The sequence below is a fragment of the Ahaetulla prasina genome, chromosome 5, assembly GCF_028640845.1.
Source record: "Ahaetulla prasina isolate Xishuangbanna chromosome 5, ASM2864084v1, whole genome shotgun sequence".
Lineage (NCBI taxonomy): Eukaryota > Metazoa > Chordata > Lepidosauria > Squamata > Colubridae > Ahaetulla > Ahaetulla prasina.
In genome coordinates, this window is record NC_080543.1 from 26,443,838 (window position 1) to 26,467,138 (window position 23,301).

Sequence of the window (23,301 nt, forward strand, 5' to 3'; positions counted from 1 at the left end):
GGCCTTCCAGCCTGAAAAATGACTGTCCCCTCACCTCCCAGTTGACAATGGAGACTTGCCAGCGAGCAATCTTGTCTATACTTTCCAGCCTTCGTTTGCGTTCATTGATGAGGCAAGCTACGTTCTTCATGGCTTCGTATGCTGCCTTGATATTGTTATAGTCACTGTCAAAGAAAGAAAAATCTATTGGTCAATCCCTGCAGAGGATGCATCTCACTCACTGTCTGGATTGATATCCTCATTCAAATCTTTACTGTCAGTGCACAACATATGTACTAAGAGATTGGTTGAGCTCTCTCAGTGCAACCCCCCCAACACAATACAACTCACAGTGAAGACAGAAAATCCCTAACCCAATAAATCATATAAACAAACACCCAGTCCTATTACACCAGAGTGAACATGTTACACGTTGCGCCGGCCCTGCAAGTCCATTGCACTATGTAGTTATGATGTTATTTCGCATTCAGGAGTCTGACAGCTCACGGATAAAAACTGTTTTTCAGCCTGTTGGGGTGGCTGGCTATGCTTCTATATCTCCTGGCAGGAGGGTAAAGAAGTGGTGACCAGGGTGTGAGTCGTCCCTGAGAATTTTCCTCACTCTTCTAAGGCAGCGAGCCCTAGTGATATCCTACTCTAATCCCAAAGGTGCTCTTTCAGGAGGCAACTGAACTTTCTTGTTTTTTTCTTTCAAAGATGTTTTGCTTCTCATCCACACTTTTAGCTATATAATTTGGAAATGAACACCCTTTGAATGGTGTGGGAATAGGAATGGATTTCCAGAGGAAAAAAATTGCAGACTACAGGAACCAGGAACACTACTCAGGTGACCCTGAGGACACAGATAAACCTCCAAGTGCTTCAACGATCCTCTGAAAGGATGCAAATTAACAGCAGTCTGCAAGGAATATAAATCCTTCCATTCCCACCATCCAATCAGAGCTAAGGATGCAAATTAACAACTGTCTGCAAGGAATATAAATCCTTCCATTCCCACCATCCAATCAGAGCTAAGGATGCAAATTAACAGCAGTCTGCAAGGAATATAAATCCTTCCATTCCCCACCATCCAATCAGAGCTAAGGATGCAAATTAACAGCAGTCTGCAAGGAATATAAATCCTTCCATTCCCCACCATCCAATCAGAGCTAAGGATGCAAATTAACAGCTGTCTGCAAGGAATATAAATCCTTCCATTCCCACCATCCAATCAGAGCTAAGGATGCAAATTAACAGCAGTCTGCAAGGAATATAAATCCTTCCATTCCCCACCATCCAATCAGAGCTAAGGATGCAAATTAACAGCTGTCTGCAAGGAATATAAATCCTTCCATTCCCCACCATCCAATCAGAGCTGAAGAAGCTTCTTGGATGAGAAGCGAAATGTCTTTGAAAGAAAAAATAAGAAAGTCCAGTTGCCTCCTGAAAAAGCACCTTTGGGGAAACGATGACCTGGATGACTAAGAATCTCTACAGAATCCTACTTTAATAATTTAAAAAAATGATCCTGAGCAGTTTACACCTACCTCATTCAGTAACCAAGCCAAAAAAGACAAAGTCAAAACAATAGCAAAAACCACAGGAACGATCAGTCTAACAAAGGGAAAAAAAATTAATTTTCATACCCCCAAAAACACATCACACTAAGCATTCTCCTACAAGAGGGAATCATCCCACCTGCCAAATTTCAAAAGGTTGCTGAAACAGCAAAGTCCTAATAGCCTTATAAAATACCACAGATATAGGGAACGGTCTATAGTCTCTTTAGCATCCTCTCTCTGACACACATTACATACATTCACACAGAGCAGTGGGGGAGAGTGGCAGGAGACTCCATTTCTCCAAGGACCATGATGAGATCTTCCCACTGAGCAGACACAACAGGCAATCCCTTTGTTAGGAGAGGGGGGCCGCTCCGATAAAAGGAAGGCTGGAGCTTTTTCCGTACAAAGCTCTGCAAATCTTGTCAGAATCTCCAGGGCAGCCCTGCATTAGTCCCAAAGAACAAAGTGGGAAAAGAAGAAACCAAGACAACAAATATCTCTCACACTCCAATCTATCTGGAGCGTAGCTGCAGTTGAAAGGGATTTATAGTCAAAGAGGGCATATAAGATAACCACTGCAACTTCCTGTCCAGGTTGCGTATTAACTGATTTTTTTTAATGAACCCCAAACTTAATTGTCTCACTGTCTGAGCAGTTTTACAATGGAGATTAGAGCTTGCAGTGTTGGGGGGGGGGAGAAGACTGCCTATGGAGCAATTTTTGAAACCACCTTTAAATTTAGAAAAGATTTCCCAAAATAAACCCTATGCTACTTCTGCCATGATTCATCTAAGATACCTCTGGCGTGATAACAGTCCCGTAAAAAGGCTGTATGATTTCAACAAGTGCGCTTTTGCAATTCACTGGAAAGACCATAAAACTGAGCTACTAGTGGATGTTTTGAATAGGGGAAAGTTGCCATTTTCTCTCATTCATTTTAGAGAATTATCGTATTTTTTGAAGTATAAGACGCAGCAGAGTATAAGACGCACCTTAGCTTTTGGGGAGGAAAATAAGAAAAAAGCTGATTGGCAGGTGGATTGGCCACCCCGAATACCCCCAATCAGCTGTTCCCAGAGGTGAATTTTAGCAACAGGTTCCTTGGTTGTGAGCTCTGTGCCATGCTTTTTTTTCTATCTCTGAAACTTAGTTTCAGAAAAAACTTTTTTCTGCCTCTGAAAGCCTCCGAAACAAAGCTTCAGAAAAAAAGCCTCTGAAGCTCTATTTGGGAGCTTCTTTTCTGAAGCTCTGTTTGTGCCTTTTTTTCTGAAGCTACGTTTGGGGCTTTTTTCCTAAGCTCTGTTTGGGGCTTTTTTTCTGAAGCTCTGTTTCTGATGCTTTTTTCAGCTCTGAAACCTCCGTTTGAGAAGCTGGGAGGGGCTACATTCGGAGTATAAGACACACCCAGATTTTCAACCTTCTTTTTTTGGGGAAAAAGGTGTGTCTTATACTCCGAAAAATACAGTAACACACAGGTCAGAGGGCCAGCAAAAGTGCAGCCAGACCATTTACAATACGGGTGTCAAACTGGTGGGCCGTGGGCTGGATGCATCACACACAGGATCATACCCACCTTGGCTCCGCAAAGGCAAAAAACATCATGATACGATGTTGTAAATCACGGGTTTCAAACTCCATCGTGTCATGTGATCGAGTTTGACACCTGTGATTTACAGCATCCCTAGAAAGCACTGAAAGACTGATACATTAAATAACAATGTAACATTCAAAATCTCCCATGATTGTTGAACTCACGAGATTCCACCATTTTCTAATCAGATTTCATGAGCTTATATGGGAACACTGAAGTCTTGTGAGTTCTTGCACGACTCCTAGAAGAGTGCTGAACTGTCACTAGCAATTTAAAAAAAAAAACTGATGGCAGGACACTGCACAATATTATGCAAGAAGGCTCAGTGACTAAAAAGGTTATAGTCCTCTGTAGCTCTGATAATTCCTTAGACTCTTAAGCAGGTTGTTCCAATTAAAATAATCACAGAGCTACTACTAGGGTATACTTAGGACTGATTTTGTCTCTGAACTACAAGTCTCTCCTTGCATAGTTACCTATTTTTATTTGTGAGGTAGAATGTGTGGAGAGATACTGAGTGGCCCAAAGAAATCTCTTTAGTTTGTGTTAGATTACATTTCCTATTTTCCTCACCCTGCGATGTCCATGTAGGAGGTGGGTGATTTATAGTGTTACAAGATACAGGATTACACGAGAGACACACAGGCATGTAGTTTGAAAGTCATGGGTGTGTGATGGGAGCCGTCATCCAGCCTATCTTGAGAGCTCTAGGGTGAAAAGCCGGATATCAAGCAAGTTCCTCTTTATTTGATTACTCAGTCCATGCACTTTCAGTCCATTCAGAATAGCAGAACTTGTAACAGACATGTTAAGTAATCAAAAAGTACTAAAGCTCTGAATCATAATTTATCATCCAACTGATCGTTTTCTCTCACACTAGTAATTTCCATTCAGTTTGTGAGAATTAGAAAACAGTTCAGCAAGGTGTGGCGAATCAATCGGTTCATCTTCTAAATCAATCTTCCCTACCTTAGTAAGTAGCTATAACACCCAGCATTCCACCCCGTTGACTGTGCTGCCTGGGAGCTACAAGAAGTTGTAATTCTAAAACGATCTCCAGAAGGACTTCAACTCAGGGGTGACATGTAAAATTTGTTACTACCGGTTCTGTACCAGCTTGGGGGGGGGGGATAATGTGACTGGGTGGGCGTGGCCAACTTTTTTTTTTTTACTTTAAAAAGCATTTATTCTGCAACCTCTTTGGCCGAAGAGGTTGTTAAAAAACGCTTTTAAAAGCTTCTGATGATCAGGCAACTCAGCTGGGATTGCCAGAGGAGCCTTTTAAAAGCATTTTTTACAACCTCTTCGGCTTTTTTTTTTTTTTTTACTTTTAAAAGCATTTTTTCTTTGGCCAAAAATGCTTTTAAAAGTAAAAAAACACAACCCTCTGATGATCGCGCGGCTCAGCTGGGCATGGGCAGTGGGGGCCAGGGATTTTTACTATCGGTTCTCCGAACCACCCGCCGCCATCACTACTGGATCGGGCGATCCGGTCCGAACTGGGAGCATTTCACCCCTACTTCAGCTCCTCAATCAGTCACTAAAATTGTCAGTGCTGGCTGCAAATTCTGGGAGTTGTAAGTCCAGCATATCTGGAAAGTGTCAGGCTAGGACAGTACAAGGCCAGCTCAACTATGTTTTTAGAGTTTGAGGATCCTTTCTCCACAATTGCTTAAAACCATACAGGATCATAACCCTTGTCACACTGCACAAAAATTGCTAACATCTCAATAGGTCTCTTGCAAAAGTATTGAAATTTAACAGGATTTTGCTATTCTTATCCAAAAACTTTACGACATTTCCATGTTAAATTTTCATTCTATGGATAGTGTCTAGGGGTATCATGGGCTCCATGTGCTGCGTTTCAGACCAATTTAACTGTATGCTCTCAGCTAAAATACATAATTACCATTTCAGCACAGTTTAACAATTTTACTTACTTCTCAAGACGGTTTAAAAGTTTCTTTTCACTATCACTAAGAATTGTATATGAAGAAGATGTACGAATCTAAGGCTGTGCTTCTGGAAAAATTGAAAGGCAAGGATGCAGTTGAAGGTCTCCCTTTTGTGTGTGTTTGTGTGTGTGTGTGTGTGTGAGAGAGAGAGAGAGAGATACATGAAAAACAGGAGGAATGTTTATTACACAAATCATGGCTGCTTTCATTAGTATTTGATCATATCCTGCAAACATTCTTGGTGAGTGGATAGCAGTTAGTCTGAATGTGGAATGTTCCCACAGAAAAAAAACTTATCAGTTGGCCTTACCTATGATCCTGAGTGGTGTACTTTAATAGTTCAGCAAGTTGCAGGGGATATTTACAGATTTTCTGAACAGGGGTGAGGAGGAAACCATCAATAGCAATGTCAATCATTTGCTGAAGTAGGCGGCAAGCTTCAAAAAAATGGCGGTACTTGCTCTGTTTCATCAGGTTGGAGAGCTCAAGGCAGGCTCCAGGGTGATTGTTACAATACTCAGAATAGATCGCAAATCCTTCTTGCTAAAAGCAAAAACAAAAATACAAAACACCAATTTTAAAATACCTCACAGCCGGAAGGAGAAAACTAAAAGCACAGATAAGCTGCAAGCTGTAGAAATTGCTTTTGCAATTCCGCAGCTGTGTCAAAGGGAAGAAGGAGGGAGGACAGAGATGTAAGACATCTGGATTTCCTGCGAAGGCACAGAGACAATATAATGGTTTCTCAGAGAGCTGACAAAAAAAGAACCATTGAGTTTGGGAGTCAGCCAGGCATGCAGGACCAGGGGTGAGCTTCAAAAATTTTAACAAGGGGTTCTCTGCCCGGTTGATGGCTGTGGCCGGCCATGGTGGGTGTGGCCTAATTGGCCTCCTGTACCATGGTGGGGGGACATTTTTGCCCTCCCTGGGCTCCGGAGGCTTTCCTTGAGCCTCTGGGACAGCGAAAACAGCCTCCCCAAGCTCTGGATGACGGAAACGGGCCCATTTTCGGCCTTCCCGAACTTCTGATATGCCCATTTTTTGTCCTCCCTGAGTCTCCGCACGCGTCCTGCACTTACCTGCATCCAAAATGGGCCACATGAGGACTCCTGGGACAGGCAGGGTGGGCAGGGCCAGCCAGAAATGGGATTTGGGGGTTCTCTGAGCTGCACAGAACCTTAGTTAGGGGTTCTCCCGAACCCCCAGCAGTCCACCCCTGTGCAGGACCCAGAACGAATGAATCTTTGCAGCATAAGCCCCCTTTCTACAGCCCCACCCCATCTTCAGCCTTTCTGGTTAAAACTACTGAAAACCTATTCTCTAGTTCTCTAACAGTTCTCTAAATGAGAAATACCAAAACCTGGTGTAACCCTTAAAAGATACTTACTATAAATCCCAAAGCCCTGCTTCTTTTTGCGTAATCATCCTGCTACCCATTCTGACCTCTGCCTCTTCAGAAAACATATCTGAAAAATTGACTATAAACTTCATTGAATTATGCTGACATTAATTCTGCAATGTTATCTCACTGTAGGTTCCTTATTCACCAAACTCCCTTTCTCTTGTACTGTACTACTTAGTCAAATGAGGATATTTAACCAACTTACATGCTGAAGAAAGCAGGATCCTATTTCACTTAAGTGGGGCTCTTCTTTGTTGTAGAGCTTCTCTAGATCTTTCAAAAATTTTCTTTGGAATTTATAAATATCTTCAATATTTCCAAATATGGTGCTTAGCTGGGCTGGAGTGAACATTCCTGTATGTTTGCGACATTGCCGAATGTATCCCTAAGAAATCCAACCAAAACGGTCTTAATATTGATCAGGGTAAATAAAAATGGAAGATAAGCATTCTATCACTTTACACTGCAATCATAACATTTCCTCACTTGTCTACTGCAATAATTCTGTAGAATTTATAAGGAATAATTATTTTACATGACTCAAAGTCTATATACAGGGACCGCATTCTACAGCATTAAAGAATTAATTTACTTTAAAGGTAAAAGGTAAAAGTTCCCCTTGCACATATGTGCTAGTCGTTCCCAACTTTAGGGGGCGGTGGTCATCTCCGTTTCAAAGCCGAAGAGCCAGCGCTGTCCAAAGATGTTTCCATGATCATGTGGCCAGCATGACTAAACGCCAAAGGCGCACGGAACACTGTTACCTTCCCACCAAAGATTGTCCCTATTTTTCTACTTGCATTTTTTAATGTGCTTTTGAACTGCTAGGTTGGCAGAAGCTGGGACAAGTAATGGAAGCTCACCCCTTTATGCGGCATTAGGGAGTTGAACCGCTGAACTAAGACAAGATCTGAGCCACCGCGTCCCTTTATTTTACTTTAAGGAAGTAACAATTGTTTTAGTTCAACATCTGGACAATTCAATTTTCTCCCAGACAACTGTATTATATTTCTATGGCAAGAAAACTGAGGGCTCACAACTTAGTTTTCTGCTCAAATGCAACATTCTGTGAGTAGCAGCAAGTGCCTTCCTGTATCTTTTTAAAACAAGATTAAGGGAACATTTATAAAAGGTCAGGGTCTGTTTTACTTGGGAGAGTGATCAGAAGAGCAGCTGACAGACACAGGGTCAGTGGAGACAAAGCAAAAGTATTAAATATAAGTCATGCTCACCAATAACCTTTATTCTGTAAAATGGATATTTTTTTCCAAATTTTATAATAAATATTTGTTATTATGGCATTGACATATTAGTTCCTTTCTTGTCTTTGCCCATGTTGCCTTTCCCTGTCACTTTCTTCTGTTTTTTTTTCTGTTTTGTCCGTACTGCAGCCTTGTGTTGACTGAGTCCTATGTACAGACCTGCTGGAAATGACTTTATCCACAGTAATGACCTGCTGCTCTTCCTGGACTGTGTGGACCTAATAACCTTGCTGAGACTTCTCTTGCGTCATTATCATTCCCATCTAAGCCAGGAAAGACCCTGTGCCTTGTGGTTTCTATTGACAGAATTTCTGCATAAACTCAGCCAGTTGACTCACCTTTATACTTGATACCTTCCTGTCTAATGTCCATCAACAGACCAGGAACTACCGTATATACTCGAGTATAAGCCGAGTTTTTCAGCACATTTTTTGTGCTGAAAAACGTCCCCTCGGCTTATACTCGGGTCTATACGGCTTATACTCGAGTTTTTTTTTTTTTAAGCCCCTCGGCTTATACTCGAGTATATACGGCTTATACTCGAGTTGTTTTTTTTTCTTTTTTTCACATTTTACCGGACTGAAGCCCTGCCGGTGCAGTGAGAGGGCGGGGCGGGGGAGCCGCCAGCCTTCTCAGCTGAGGGAGGGAGGGTTTCCCCAACCGGTAGGTGCCTCATTTCCCACCCTCGGCTTATACTCGAGTCCCCAGTTTACCCCAGTTTTTGGGGTAAAATTGGGGACCTCGGCTTATACTCGGATCGGCTTATATTCGAGTATATACGGTAAATACCATAAATACATAAAACATTTCTGTCACTTGGGCTATCACAATTTCTCAAACACTAATTTCATATGTAATAGGAAATGACAGGGGAAGGTTCAATGGTGGGATCCTACCGGTTTAAGAACTGGTTTGGTAATTGTGCGCTCTGCGTGCGCGCGCTCCACACACTCGCAATTGACGTGCACTGCCTGAGCATGCACAGTTTTACGAAAACTTACCTTCCGCGTTACTGCTGGGGAGTAACACAACTGAGGCACGGCAATCCGCTCTGCTGCATGAATCAGCTGAGAAGATACAGGTCAGTAAAGCGCAGGGACAGGTGGGCCGGCCCACCTGATCGTTGGAGCTACCGGTTTGCCTGAACCAGTCCAAACCAGTAGAATCCCACCCCTGGGAAGGTTGCCTTCTCAGTGGTCTAGGTGGGGGGAGCAAGAAAAGGATAGAAGTACAATATGGCTTGTAGCCCATACTTGCACTGGGGCAATGTGGATGTGTGAATCAGCCTAAACCACATCACAGGAAAAGGAACAGTCCAAAGAGGTTTTTGTGATGGTGTTTTTTATTAGGGACCACTTCACTATTTTGGAGGGCTTTTGGAGACTCTTTGAGACAGAAGTTGGATTCTTCCCTTCTCTATTGTTACATTATTATTTTATATTTTACCTCACAGATGTCTTTGAGATGTTTGATATAAATCCTCTCTGTGTTCATTATTTCCTGAATTACATTGGTTCTCATCTGATCTTTGTTTTCTGCTATTTTTTGGCGATGCTTTTCAGGATCTACATTTGGTTCTTCATCTTGGAGGCCACTACAGTATTCTGCAGATTCTTCTTGATTGACTCGTAGCTGGAATGAGAAGAACGGAGATCAAACAATTGAACTGAAAAATCCAATCTATATCCAACACCATTCCAGAAATATGTCAGTAATAATAGGGCAATGTACTTGAAATTATTTTAAGTATCTTGCCTAGGTATACCTAGAATTATCTCTCACATCCATTACCGTATTTCTACAAACTTTATCAAAGTTTCTCTACAAATAACCATGTCAAATAACATGATGGGGATTATATGACCTTTGTAGTTGTGCTATTGTATTTATGAATGCCCTCCTTAGAGAATTCCACCTGGTATCCATGTTCTAGTCTTTTTAGGGCTAAGTGAATAAGATCTTTTTATTTTCTAAGAACTTAATAACCACTTCACTGTTATTGTTTTTAGGTGGTGTTGTTGTTGTACTGTTGATTTTGCTGCAAGCTTTATTGTGATTTTATGTTGCCTGTATTCTTATTTAATCTTGATATTATTATACAATTTCTCCCGTTATTTCATTATATTTTATTTATTTTATTTGTATGTTTCCTGGAATTTGAGTTATTAGGCAATATAACTGCATAGAATATGTAATAGTAAACTAAAGTGACCAAATATAATCTAGTCCAAGGAAGTATCCAATTATCCATATTCTTATAGGAACTGAAATTACACTAACATTCACTCTGATTTAACTTCAGAAGTAAGTTCTCAGTTCTCAAGACTGACTTGTCTCTAACTCCCTTATTATACAATGACAAAAGATTCATGTTATCTTGTTATTCTTAAAATTATTTACTATTTTTAAACTCATTTCAAAGCTCTCTCCCTCCCTCCCCCCTCCCTCTCTCTGTGTATGTATGCATGCATGTATGTATGTATGTATTTATGTAGGTAGGTAGGTAGGTAGGTAGGTAGATAGATAGATAGCTATAGAGAAATATAGAATTTGCTTTATAAATTTGTTGCATGATGCCTCAAAAATTCCAGTTTTGTGTAGCATTGGGTCATGACCTCTGGGAATTTCCAATAGAGATACATGTCTGATTAGATGTTAAAACATCTATTTCCATTTATTTGTAAAGTAAAAAAAAAAAATCCATTGAGAACTGAGCACAGGTAGTCCTCGACTTTTGACCAAAATTTCTGTTGCTAAGGGAGACAGTTGTTAAATGAGTTTTGCTCCATTTTACGACCTTTCATGCCACATTTATTCCTTTTTAAATTAGTAACACAGTTGTTAAGTGAATCTGGCTTCCCCATTGACTTTGCTTGTCAGAAGTTAACAAAAGGTGATCAGATGATCCCAGGATACTACAACAGTCATAAGCATCAATTGATTGCCAAGCATCCGAATTATGATCACATGACCATCAGGATGCTGCAAATGTTCTAAAATGGACATGTCACTTTTTTCAGTGCCGCTACAACTTTGAATAGTCACTAAATGAATGGTTGTAAGTCAAGGACTATCTGTATTTCAAACTTTCTTGGAATAATTTTAGATGGTTTCATGGCTTTAAAATGGAGTAGGAATTCCTTGTGTTCTGAAGTCACAGATTGTCCACCTGTTGTTTTAGATATTACCAGCTAAAAATCAGTGTGGAGAGGTTGCATTGTAACTAGAAAGATACAAGTGAGCTCAAGAATAATTTCAATTAACAGCAATTTACTGTCAGCAGTGGAGCCTATTAACCTTTATATTGCCTATTTAGCCTTTACAATATGCTTTTTGAAATCATTACTTATTAATGGTTTTCTCCTGCAAGCAAAAGGGGAAAAAATGATATTCTTAAGAATCAGCGATTTGGAAAGATTAAATGTCTGCATACAAGGGAAAAATATTTGGAAATGAAAAGATAAAGCTGACTTTGGTCTCTGCCTATGCTGATGATACCCAGCAATATGTCTCCTCCCCTGGCTAAGTGATACTATCCTGATGCTGGACCAGTGCCTGGAAGGTGTAATTGATCCAGAATGCAGCAATGATGTAGATCTGAGCGTTCCACATTTTCCCTATATTGCAGCACTGCTGTGTGACTGCAGTGGTTTCTGGTTTCCTTCCTGGTGCAATTCAAGTTGTTGGGCCCCCTAAGTGGCATGCAGGCTACCTGCCTGATGACTGCCTCTCCGTAAGGATATCTGCCCATCCTACTAGGTTAGATAGGGTGGGTGCCCTCCAGATCCCTTCCTTTAAATGTTATTATTATAGTGAGAGCCTTCTCTGTAAATGTCCCTGCGGTTGTGTTCCATCCTTTCCCCAGACTTCTGGTAGACTCATCCTCCTTGTTTTCTGAGGGATCTTGAGGAGCTGTGTCTTCTTGCAAGCATTGGGGTAGAAAAAAGAAAAAAGCACAGCAAGGCGGTATTTAGATGTATGTGAGAATGCTGCCCTAAGGTGCAATAATTTATTTTATAATTTGGGGGCTACTGATGCCTTTACTGTTTTGTTAAGATTTACCATTAAAAGCCACGGTGGCGCAGTGGTTAGAATACAGCATTGCAGGCTACTTCTGCTGACTGCTGGCTGCCAACAGTTTGGCAGTTCGAGTCTCATCAGCAAAAGGTTGACTCAGCCTTCCATCCTTCCTGGGTCGGTAAAATGAGGACCCAGATTGCTGGGGGCAATAGGCTGACTCAGCAAACTGCTTAGAGAGGGCTGTAAAGCACTGTGAAGCAGTATATAAGTCTAAATGCTATTGCTATTGCTATTGTACACAGCCTGGAATTGTCACAATATAAGCAGATATACCAATAGCACTTCGACTTATATATTGCTTCACAGTCCTTTATAGCCCTCTCTAAGCGGTTTACAGAGTCAGCATATTACCCCAACAATCTGGGACCTCATTTTACCGACCTGAGAAGAATGGAAGGCTGAGTCAACCTTTCTTTTGAAATAAATAAAGAGCAAAAAAAATCAATAAATAACTAAGGTCTCTATGTTAGATTGGGAAGTTGAGAAAAAACCACTGCAGAGGAAGGGAATGGCATTATTGTCATAAAATTAAACAAAGGTGTCCATGTTGTCACCAAGAATTGAGCTCAACTTACACAAAGGTGTCCATGTTGTCACCAAGAATTGAGCTCAATTCAAGAAAGAGCATTACCGTGTACAAAACAAGCAAACAGAAATAAACAGCAGAGCAGGACAAGAATGATTTTAATTAATGGGAATAAATGACAAATGAAAAACAATCCAATGAATCACTGCGGTCTAGATGTCTTGGTGGGGAGGGAAGCAGGGTAGAATTTAACCGGGTCTCGAAGGATGAGCAAGTGCTTGGAAGAGAGAGAGAGAGATCTTGCTTCACTTACTCTGACAAAACTGGCTGGAAACCAGGCTTCCTTGTCTTCATTTCTTCCCCACCACCAATCTTTGTTGGAAGCTTCAAGGACTTGGATAACTTCTCCAGCTTTGAAGGCTAATTCCTGATCATCCATGGTCACGTGATCCCAAAGGGCCTCTGCATAGACCACATTTCCATCACTTATCAGCTGCAATACAAAAACATTTTGTTAGAAGACAAAAAGATCTTGTTACAGTAGTGGCCAAAATTGTAGAAACCTTTTGGGAAAAGTGTATTTTCTAAAACTAGCTAATAACACCACTATTACCATAAAATTATAATATATCAATGGAAAGATAATTTAATCAAGAATGTAATGCAATAACTTTTATGAAAGATTTGTTATTTAAATAACAAGATTTGTTAGAATAGCAGTTACAGTATAAAGAAGAAAAGTGAAACACGTAGAAAAAACGAGATATACAAAAATTATCACCATGTCAGTTTATTCTTAGTTGGGTAACCTTTAGCATGAATTACGGCCTTACAACATCTTCCCATGGAGTGAACCAAGTCTTTTAGTTCTGAAGCTGTTATAATGTGAAACCAAGATTGAATGATTGCTTCTATTAACTGGGTTTTATTGCTGGGTCGCTTCTGACTAACAAGTTTCTTTAGTCGGCTCCATAGATTTTCAATTGTGTTATGGTCTGGGCTATTCCAAGGCCATTCCAGCAGTGGGATATGATTATCTTGAAACGCCAAAAAAAAAAGTGGTGTTGTTAGCCATCAAACCTCAAAAATACACTTTTCCCAAAAGGTTTGCACAATTTTGGCCACTACTCAAAAGGGTAAGGATCAGTGGACAAAAATGTGGAAATTTATTTACGGTTGCAGTGTCTGCAAAGTTCCAAAGCTAGAAATTTACCTCACTGACAGCTAGCTGCTCGCCTCCAGGCTGCAAGTACCTGGGGTTGGCGTGGCAGAGTTCTTCATAGCTGTAATCCTCTTCACTGCCATTATCATCCACTAAAGCTGGAGATTCAGCACTACCATCTGCAGCACCTGGCGGGAAAGGGAAATTCTGAGAAAACAGGTATTGCCAAACCGACGGTCCATTGCATTGCAGGTAGTCCTCGACTTACGATGACCATTGAGCCCAGAATTTATGTTGCTAAGTGAGAAATTTGTTAAGTGACTTTTGCCCCATTTTGCAGCCTTTTCTGTTAAGTGAATCTCTGCAGTTGTTGAATTAGGAACATGGTTGTTAAGTGAATCTGGTTTCCTCATTGACTTTGCTTGTCAGAAGGTCACAAAAGGTTATCGCATGACCCCAGGACATCGCAACCGTCGTTAATATGAGTCAGTTGCCAAGGGTCCGAATGTAAATAACATGACCATGAGGATGCTGAGACGGTCATAAGTGTGGAAAATGGTCCTAAGTCACCTTCTTCAGTGCTGTTGTAACTTTGAACAGTCACTAAATGAACTGTTGTAAGCCGAGGACTATTCGTGTTTCTTTCACAAAATGCTTTCTTTAAATGCCACCAGATTCTGATTCTTTTTATTTTTCATAATGATTTGCGTAAACAGTAAAACTTAACAACCTAGAAGAACAGAAAAAAGCTACTAAAACATATTTAAGGCAAAGAAAAGAATGGAATGCACAGAGGTAGTCCTCAACTTACAACCGTTCATTTAGCAACTGTTCAAAGTTACAACGGCGCTCAAAAAGTAACTTTATAACTGATACCTCTTTACAATCATCATTTACAACTATCATATCATTCCCACAGCCATATGAACAAAGTTCAGATGCTTGGAAAGCAGCATGAGACCAGACAATGCACCATTTGTCTGAAATGGTATTAGGACAGTGATGGCTAACTTTTTTGTCATCGCCTGCCAGGAGATGGGGGGGTGGGGTAGGGATCACACATGCGCGTGCCCACACCCATAATTCTATGCGCTCCACCCCCGCGCATGCATGCATGACCCCCCTCCACCCCCGCTCCTGGCACGCGATGGTCCGGTAAGCCCGTTTTTCCTCTCTCACCTGGCTCCAGAGCCTCTTTATCAGTCTGGGCAGGACAAAAACGGTGTTCCCCACCCCCTGGAGGCCCTCCAGAGGCCAGAAACTGCCCGTTTGCCAACTTCCAGTTGGACAGGAAGTGACATTTTTAGCTGTCCCCAGTCTCCAGAGACTCCTAGAGAGGCCTCTGGAGGGGTGGAGAATGCCGTTTTCGCCTTCCCTAGAGGGGCTCTGGAGTCAGATGAGAGAGAAAAACGGGCCTTCCCCACCACCCCCAGGCCCTCTGGAGGCAGGAAACAGCCTGTTTCCCTACTTCTAGTGGCCCCAGAAGGCTCGAAAATCAGCTGGCCAGCGCACGCATGCGCGCCGGAGCTGAGCTCGCGTGCCCACTGATATGGCTACACGTGCCACCTGTGGCACACGTGCCATAGGTTCGCCATCACGGGTATAGGGTTTCCTGTCTGAGCAGAGGGTTGGATTAGAAGACCTCCAAGGTCCCTTCCAACTCTTGTTATTCTGTTAATTAGGTATAGTGGAAGATGTATCATTTTTTAACATCTCCCCCCTTAATTAATGAAGCATATCCTCCTTCCCACATTAATGCTTTGTGTTATTACATAGAAGAATGTTGTTATGGGATATGTTTCCAAGATTCTATATATATATATATAAATAATAAAATATAACATAATATTATCTAATATGATAATATAAATTCTTCCTGCTATTTTCTCCACACCAACCACCCTATGAAATGAGTTGGGCTGAGAGAATATGACTGTGTCAAAGCTACCCAGCTGGCTTTCATGTCTAAAGTGGGACTAGAACTCACTTTCTCCTAGTTTCTAGGCCAGCACCTTAACCATTGTGCCAAATTGGCTTTCATTTTTGAAACAAAGTCTGAGAACCAATACATAGCAAGGTGTAAATATATTAATTAAAGGTAAAGGTAAAGGTTCCCCTCGCACATACGTGCTAGTCGTTCCCAACTCTGGGGGCGGTGCTAATCTCCATCTCAAAGCTGAAGAGCCAGCGCTGTCTGAAGACATCTCTGTGGTCATGTGGCTGGCATGACTAAACCCCAAAGGCACACAGAACGCTGTTACCTTCCCACCAAAGGTGATCCCTATTTTTCTACTGGCATTTTTTACGTGCTTTCGAACTGCTGGGTAAGCAGAAGCTGGGACAAGGAACAGGAGCTCACCCCGTTACATGGCACTAGAGATTCGATCCGCTGAACTGCCGACCTTTCAGTCGACAAGCTTTGTGTCTTAGCCACTGAGCCACCGCGTCCCTTAAAAATATATTAATTACCGGTACTTAAATAGTAGCGTTATATATTTTCCCAAAATGTCTGCCTGTGAATGCCTTACAGAAGGAAGGAAAGCCAGTGGCTTTCCGTTTGACCATGGGAGATCTGAGAATAGAATAGTTCAAGAGAGGGAAACAGCCAGTGATTTTTCATTATCCAGGGTGACTTTAAGTCATCCTCTGAATCATTCTCATTTTAAAGTTTGGAGAGTGGTTGTGAAAGAGAACCTTTTCAGTGGTGGCCCTCATAACTAGAGAAAAAGGCATTCACATTGCTATCTTTCAATACAGAATGATTTTTCTGTTCTTCCAAAAATTTTAATACTTTACTTTAGGTATGCCAAAAAAGGGTATCCCAGAAACAGTGCATGTAAATAATGATCCATCAGATTATATCCTTTCTACTTTTGCTACCACAAGTTCTAATATTTTTAACGATCTGCATTTCGGGAGTCTTAATATTTAAAGTAGTACAAAATATTTAACTTACAGATATTTTAAAGTAGACTAGATCTGTCCTCTTAAAAGCTTTAGACTAAGATCTAATCTCAGTTCCTCAACTTCTTTTATTTAGAATAAATAAAAAAGATAATAGTAATTAGAATAAATTATTTCATTAATCACAACAGAGGAATTATTCCTAAAAACAGGAGGAACAGAGTTACAGACGAAGTTACATATCTGAAACCCATTAAGATCCATTATTGGTTTCCAGCTTAATTCAGCATCTAGATTTAATTGTCTATTTTTTAAAAACAAGTTTTAAAACAAATACCCATTAAGGAGAAAACAAGAAATTGGAACTGATTCAGCCAGTGAATTCTATATAGCTGTCTTATTATTTCTTGTTCACTATAACCAGTGGTGGGATTCAAGTAATTTAACAACGGGTTCTCTGCCCTAATGATTTCTTCCAACAAACAGTTTGCCAAACTACTCAGAATGTTAACAACCGGTTCTCCTGAAGTGGTGCGAACTGGCTGAATCCCACCACTGACTATAACTCTCACTCTATTGTTTACTGCCTGAAGTAAATATGCAGACCTGAATGGGCAATTTTTATCTCTCAAATGGGAATGTTAAAACTAAAATCAATAGTGAAGTCATTTTCATTATTTTTCAGTCCCAGTACTCTACTAGGTTTTCCAGTTAAAACATGATGTTAGATATCCAAGTCTAAGCCTATGTTTAAACAGTTAAACAGTCTCCTACATCAACATACTTATCTGAAGGCTTTCCAGGCTCCAAAACCGAGTTATATCCCCTCTGGCTACCATCCTGCTAGCCAGAAAAAGATCATTCACCATGCACCTGGTTTACATTCAAACCAAGAATCCTTTTTAATCCGTAAATAAAATTTATCATAGGTCTTAGAAACTGCAGCTATTAGAAATGCCGAAATAGCTTATTCATTGCTTTGAGCGTCTGTGGCTGCATTTCAGCCAAACTCTACTTTAAAATGACAGTTCACTCTCTGAATGTATAGCTGTGGGTTTAGTGCCTTCAGTGACATCATGGGAAATCCTTAGGAAGTTATGAAAGAAAAAAAAGAGAGAAGATATACAGACAAATAGTGCACATGCAGCATTCATCCATATAATTCAAGCCTGATCAATTCTTTCCTTATTGCAACCAATGCACTGATCTATTATTATTATGATTGGTCAGTTAGCCAGATGTTTACACTAGATTTGGCATTCTCATCTACCTATCAAGTTCTTTCCAAGGACCATGGATAGCCAGATACTGTTTGAACAGTTTACAAAATATTATCTATTCTAAGTAAAACTGCCTTTTGCAATTGACTGAAGATGATTTTTGTCAATGCCGATAGAGTTCAAGAGGTGCTCCAGATGTTTGGGGATTCCACCCAAGGGACCTATCACAATTATTATTATTCTGAAATAGACTTTCACTGGATATTCAGATCCATCTTTTTTAAAAAAAACAAACAAAAAAACCCTTCACCCTTCTTCCTCCAATGTTAAAGAGTTACATTTGTCTCCACAGCATTTACATAATAATAATTCACTTAATGCAACATGTGCAAACACTGCATTATTGGAGAATGAAAAATTGCACATTTCAGCTCTTAATTCCAGGATTTCAGCAACTGTACTGGCCCACTAGCTTACTACAGGAGTTGGGTAAATTAAATTCCATGGGCTAAGAGAGGTTCTACGTCAGTAGGATTAGTGGCACAAAGATTTATCAGCTGACTCACATTTCAAATCTATTTTAAGCCAGGGGTATAAAAAGGCTCTTCAGCCCACACGACTTCTCTTTAGGCTTGCCAAAAGACTAATTCCATCAAACTGCCTTTAGGAACCAGCAATTTTTGCCAGTTACTAGCAACAGAGAGATGAGAAAAATAATAATAATAAAGCCATTCTCTCTTCCTGCTGAAAATTCAGCTTTGTTATCTTCTCTCCTTGAATCCACTCCCATTGGCCATTCTATAAGAACAGCTATTTAACATGAAGAATTGGACCCAAACCTGCTGTTTTTCTCTTTGCTTGCCATCCTCTTTTCCTTTTGTGACATGATTTCTAAATTATATAGGTTTGCAGGCAAGGGGTTCTTTTTTCATCAACTGTACATTAAACCACTGTGAAAATCTTTATAATCCAAAAAACAAACTGGAACTATATTACATCCCTGTGAGAATTTATACTCCCTGTCCCTTTTTCACAGTGCTGTTTCAAAGCCACAACTGCCTGATTTTTATCTCCTTCTGGCCTTCCCATATCGCATCTGTAACCTTAGATCTCAGCTTCAAATGTACTTAAGCCTTTGGACTTCAGCTCCTTCCAATCTGCTTTTTCTGGAGCATTTGCTTTCTGTCTGGTCCTGAATATTCAGTGGAATCTGCCTTTAGAATCTTGATCTGCTGACTCTAGAAATTAGTTTTGTGAGTTGCCTGTCTCTGGATTACAAAATTCAGTAGCAAAGATGGCAACTGTTAGGGTTTGGCATTGTTAATGAAGGAGAAAACCACTTCACAACAGCAACATCTACTCAGTCTGTAAATAATTGAATATCATTGTGCAGCAGCCAGATAGATATTAAGCAAAGTTCAACTTTAGTAGTTGGACAACTGCACATTTTTTTGAAAAAGCAGAGAATTTTAATTTAGTGAAGATAGCTTGGTTGTGGACTATTGTTCCTTCTTAAAAGTATCAGCTCTAGGAGGAGGAGAATTTATCATCGACTGAAAATAAATATTAACAAGTAGGTTACCTTAAACAATAAGGATCTTGTTTTCCATGAATAGGTAGCATATTATTTGGGTAATCTTCAAGAGAATAGTATAAGAATCTAATTTTTTAATGTACCATATATATATTATCCTTTAGTAATATATTATTCCAGTGTGTCTGACAGAGAAACTACATTTTTTGAATTATATTGGAATTTAATACATAAAAATGAAGTTTAAAGGTTTGAAGGATGTTTTCAAAATATATGTACTTATATAAATTCTAGAAAAGCATTCCTAAGGACAGCATTGGCAAGCTAGGTCTTATAATTAAGGTCTTATTTGCTTTTTTGTTGTTTATTTCTTTCTATTGGTTCTAAGGGATTTACAGACATCAGCCAGTATTCTTCAGATGGAGGTGATAAACTTTTTTCTTAACTACTTCAAAAGTCCATCAGTACCTGTTACAATAATAGGAGAGGAGAGATAATACATCTTAGCTAAAACCAACAATTGCAAGTATTTGGTTTTCTTAATGCAGCCATAAGTGGCCCCAAACCTACAAAGCCACCACTCAAAATTCTGCAAATGTTAGAGATGTACAAACCTTAAGCACAAAAACCAGCTTTGTATCCTGTTGCCTTATTTCCTAGCAACAATGTAGCCTAAATCAGAAGGGCAAAAATAGATGAAAAATATAGGGGAGTATACAGAAGTATATAGAAGTATCCATGTAGCCGAACTTTCCCACAACTGAGGAAAGCAAGAGGCTGGCCAGGGAGCTTGAAATTATCTATGAAGAGCTGTTCTTGAGCATGGATTACCATTTCTTTCCCAGCACAGCAAAGGTAGTTACAAATGCAAGGTCAGAATTTATCTCTTCGGTGACTGCCCTGTGCTGATCTGACGCATTAAGCAATAACCCTTGTATCTTTCTTTATTTGGACCTCTTTTCCGAAAGCAGCAACAATGGAAAATCCTACTTTTTTTTTAAATCCAGAAAGTAACTCAGCTGAGCTGTATTTTGATGCTTTGCAAAACTCAGAGCGCAGAGAGAGAGAGAGAGTGAGAGAGAGAGAGAGAGAGAGAGAGAGAGAGAGAGAGAGAGAGAGATCGATCCCTCAGTGCTGCTTAATTCTTTTGGCTTTTTAAGTGAGACACCCCACCCTCTTGGACCACAACTCTGCCACTGTGTTGTTCTCTGTCTCAAAATATCTTTGAGGCAATACTGTAGTTTTGAAATACCCATGCGAGTCACATGCTTTCCTGGACTTCAGTGGCTCAATGGGAAATGAACAGCCGGGTATTACGTGGCAATTTCAACACTTGGCACCTCAAGCATCGGCATTTTGCTATCTTTTGAAAGAAAAGGCCCAGTTGTGATGGAAACAGCTTTTCCATTGGTTAACATCAGCAGAACTCAGAATAGCTCTTGGGAGCTACAATGAGACTCTATCTAACGCAAAATAAATTCCATCTTTAGATTCTAGGCTTGAAATAAGTGATTCACTGAAGCAAGCAGAAGTAAGCCAGAAACTGTAGCATTTCTTTTTAATAGTTTTTAATGATTGTTCACCACCCAGAGTCATTGGTTTGAGATGGGTGCTATACAAATTGAACAAATAAATGGATCTCTTGCATGTTTTACCCACATCAAATAACAAGTGAAAAATGTCTGCAGGAAACAGAATACCAAATATAAAAACTTTATAAGGTTCCTTAATGTTTTATTCTACACCACCAGTATTCTCTCCCCCCATCCCCCAATCTGGTACAGGTAGTCCTTTACTTCATTTAGTGACTGTTCAAAGTTACAACAGCACTGAAAAATGCTGTATAATATAATTTGACTTATATGACCGTTTTTCACACTAATGACCGTTGCAGCATCCTCATGGTCATGTGATTTGCATTCAGATGCTTGACAACTGGTTCATATTTACGATGGTTGCAACATCTTCTCAAGATCAGGTGATCCACCTTTTGTGATCCTTCTGACAAGCAAAGTCAATGGGGAATCCAGATTCACTTAACAACCATGTTGCTAACTTAACAACTTGCAATGATTCACTTAACAAATGTGGCAAGAAAAATCATAAAAAAACTCCCTTAACAAGTTTCTCACTTAGCAACATAAATGTTGGGCTCAGTTATGGTCTTAAGTTGAGTCGAAACCTGTATTTGCAGTTTTGTTGTTGTTGCTGTTGTTGCTACTATTATTATTATTCCTAACAAACAGGAAGCAGCAGGTGAAGCTAAGCAAGATCACATCAAATACCTGTACAATTAGCACAGGGCCCCCCCAAGGCTGTGTGCTCTCCCCACTTCTCTTCTCTCTGTATACCAATGACTGCATCTCCAGTGATCCATCTGTTAAACTACTGAATTTCGCAGATGACACAACAGTGATTGGTCTCATTTGAGACAATGATGAATCTGCATATAGACAAGAGGTCGAACGACTAGCCTTGTGGTGCAACCAAAACAATCTGGAACTGAACACACTCAAAACCGCAGAAATGGTGGTAGACTTTAGAAGAAACCCTTCCATACTTCCACCTCTCACAATGCTAGACAACACAGTATCAACAGTAGAAACTTTTAAATTTCTAGGTTCTATCATATCGCAAGATCTAAAATGGACAGCTAACACCAAAAACATCATCAAAAAAGGACAACAAAGAATGTTCTTTCTGCACCAACTCAGTAAGCTCAAACTGCCCAAGGAGCTGTTGATTCAGTTCTACAGAGGAATTATTGAGTCTGTCATTTGCACCTCTATAACTGTCTGGTTCGGTTCTGCAACCCAACAAGAAAGAAACAGACTTCAGAGGATAATTAGAACTGCAGAAAAAATAATTGCTACCAACCTGCCTTCCACTGAGGACCTGTATACTGCACGAATCAAGAAGAGGGCCGTGAAAATATTTACAGATCCCTCACATCCAGGACATAAACTGTTTCAATTCCTACCCTCAAAATGACGCTATAGAGCACTGCACACCAGAACAACTAGACACAAGAACAGTTTTTTTCCGAAGGCCATCACTCTGCTAAACAAATAATTCCCTCAACACTGTCAAACTATTTACTAAATCTGCACTACTATTAATCTTCTCATAGTTCCCATCACCAATCTCTTTCCACTTATGACTGTATGACTATAACTTGTTGCTGGCAATCCTTATGATTTATATTGATATATTGACCATCAATTGTGTTGTAAATGTTGTACCTTGATGAAGGTATCTTTTATGTACACTGAGAGCATATGCACCAAGACAAATTCCTTGTGTGTCCAATCACACTTGGCCAATAAAAAATTCTATTCTATTCTATTCTATTCTATTCTATTCTATTCTATTCTATTCTATTCTATTCTATTCTATTCTATTCTATTCTATTCTTGTGCTGCCTGGCCTTCAAAGATTCTGGGCAACTCACAACAATCAAAGAAATTACTATAAAACCAATAAAAGATAAAAATAAAAAGTGGCTAGTGCAATGAAGAAAGGAGACGAACTCATTTTAACTGTCAAGACTATTGATAAAACTCTAAACACAAGAGAAACATTTTTCCCCAGCAGGAAATCGCTCTCTTGGTGGCCAAGCTGTTTGAAGCACTACAGCACCTTTCTGAGGCTTGCAAATAAGCTGGCTGATAGGCTGCTTAATATCCCCCAGAATCCACAAATGACTATTGAGCTGCCAGAAGTATCATAGTATTAGTGCTTTAGCTTTTAATTCCAAGTAAAGAAAACCCAATGTACAAATTAGCTCTTTAAATTCTTCAGAAATATTGCATATGGAAAGAGGGTGCCTTTGCTATCGCTTTTCCCAAAACAGAGTAATATTCATATAAAATGTTTGCATATTTGGATTCAGGCATGGGAATCAATGTATATGAATATACACATGTAGGAAGACCACAACCCATCCAACATAGGGAAACAAAAAGGAAACTGACTGCGTCTAGATCATATCCAATTAAACGGATATCCATGCAGCTTTCTCTAAAAGTGTCTGACCACTCAATGCCCTATAGCACAACCAACACAAACTATGAAAAAGAAAAATAACTCAGAAACAACCAATAGACTGTTACAATTACAGG

General features: G+C 40.0%; 1 protein-coding gene across 5 annotated transcripts in view; it reads right to left on the minus strand.

The window, feature by feature from the left end:
* The window catches only part of SPATA13 (spermatogenesis associated 13), a 112,538-nt gene that overhangs the window by 12,399 nt on the left and 76,838 nt on the right, over positions 1-23,301 (minus strand). For 3 of the 5 annotated variants that reach the window (XM_058185893.1, XM_058185896.1, XM_058185894.1), the window contains 6 exons: positions 13,574-13,710; positions 12,674-12,853; positions 9,201-9,386; positions 6,698-6,877; positions 5,401-5,633; positions 35-164 (listed from right to left, as the gene is read on the minus strand). In XM_058185893.1, the coding sequence (XP_058041876.1) occupies positions 35-164; positions 5,401-5,633; positions 6,698-6,877; positions 9,201-9,386; positions 12,674-12,853; positions 13,574-13,710 (1,046 nt within the window). Of the gene's footprint in view, positions 1-34; positions 165-5,400; positions 5,634-6,697; positions 6,878-9,200; positions 9,387-12,673; positions 12,854-13,573; positions 13,711-17,210; positions 17,490-23,301 lie in introns of those variants that run through there. The other 2 variants (XM_058185897.1, XM_058185895.1) reach the window with 2 other exon arrangements.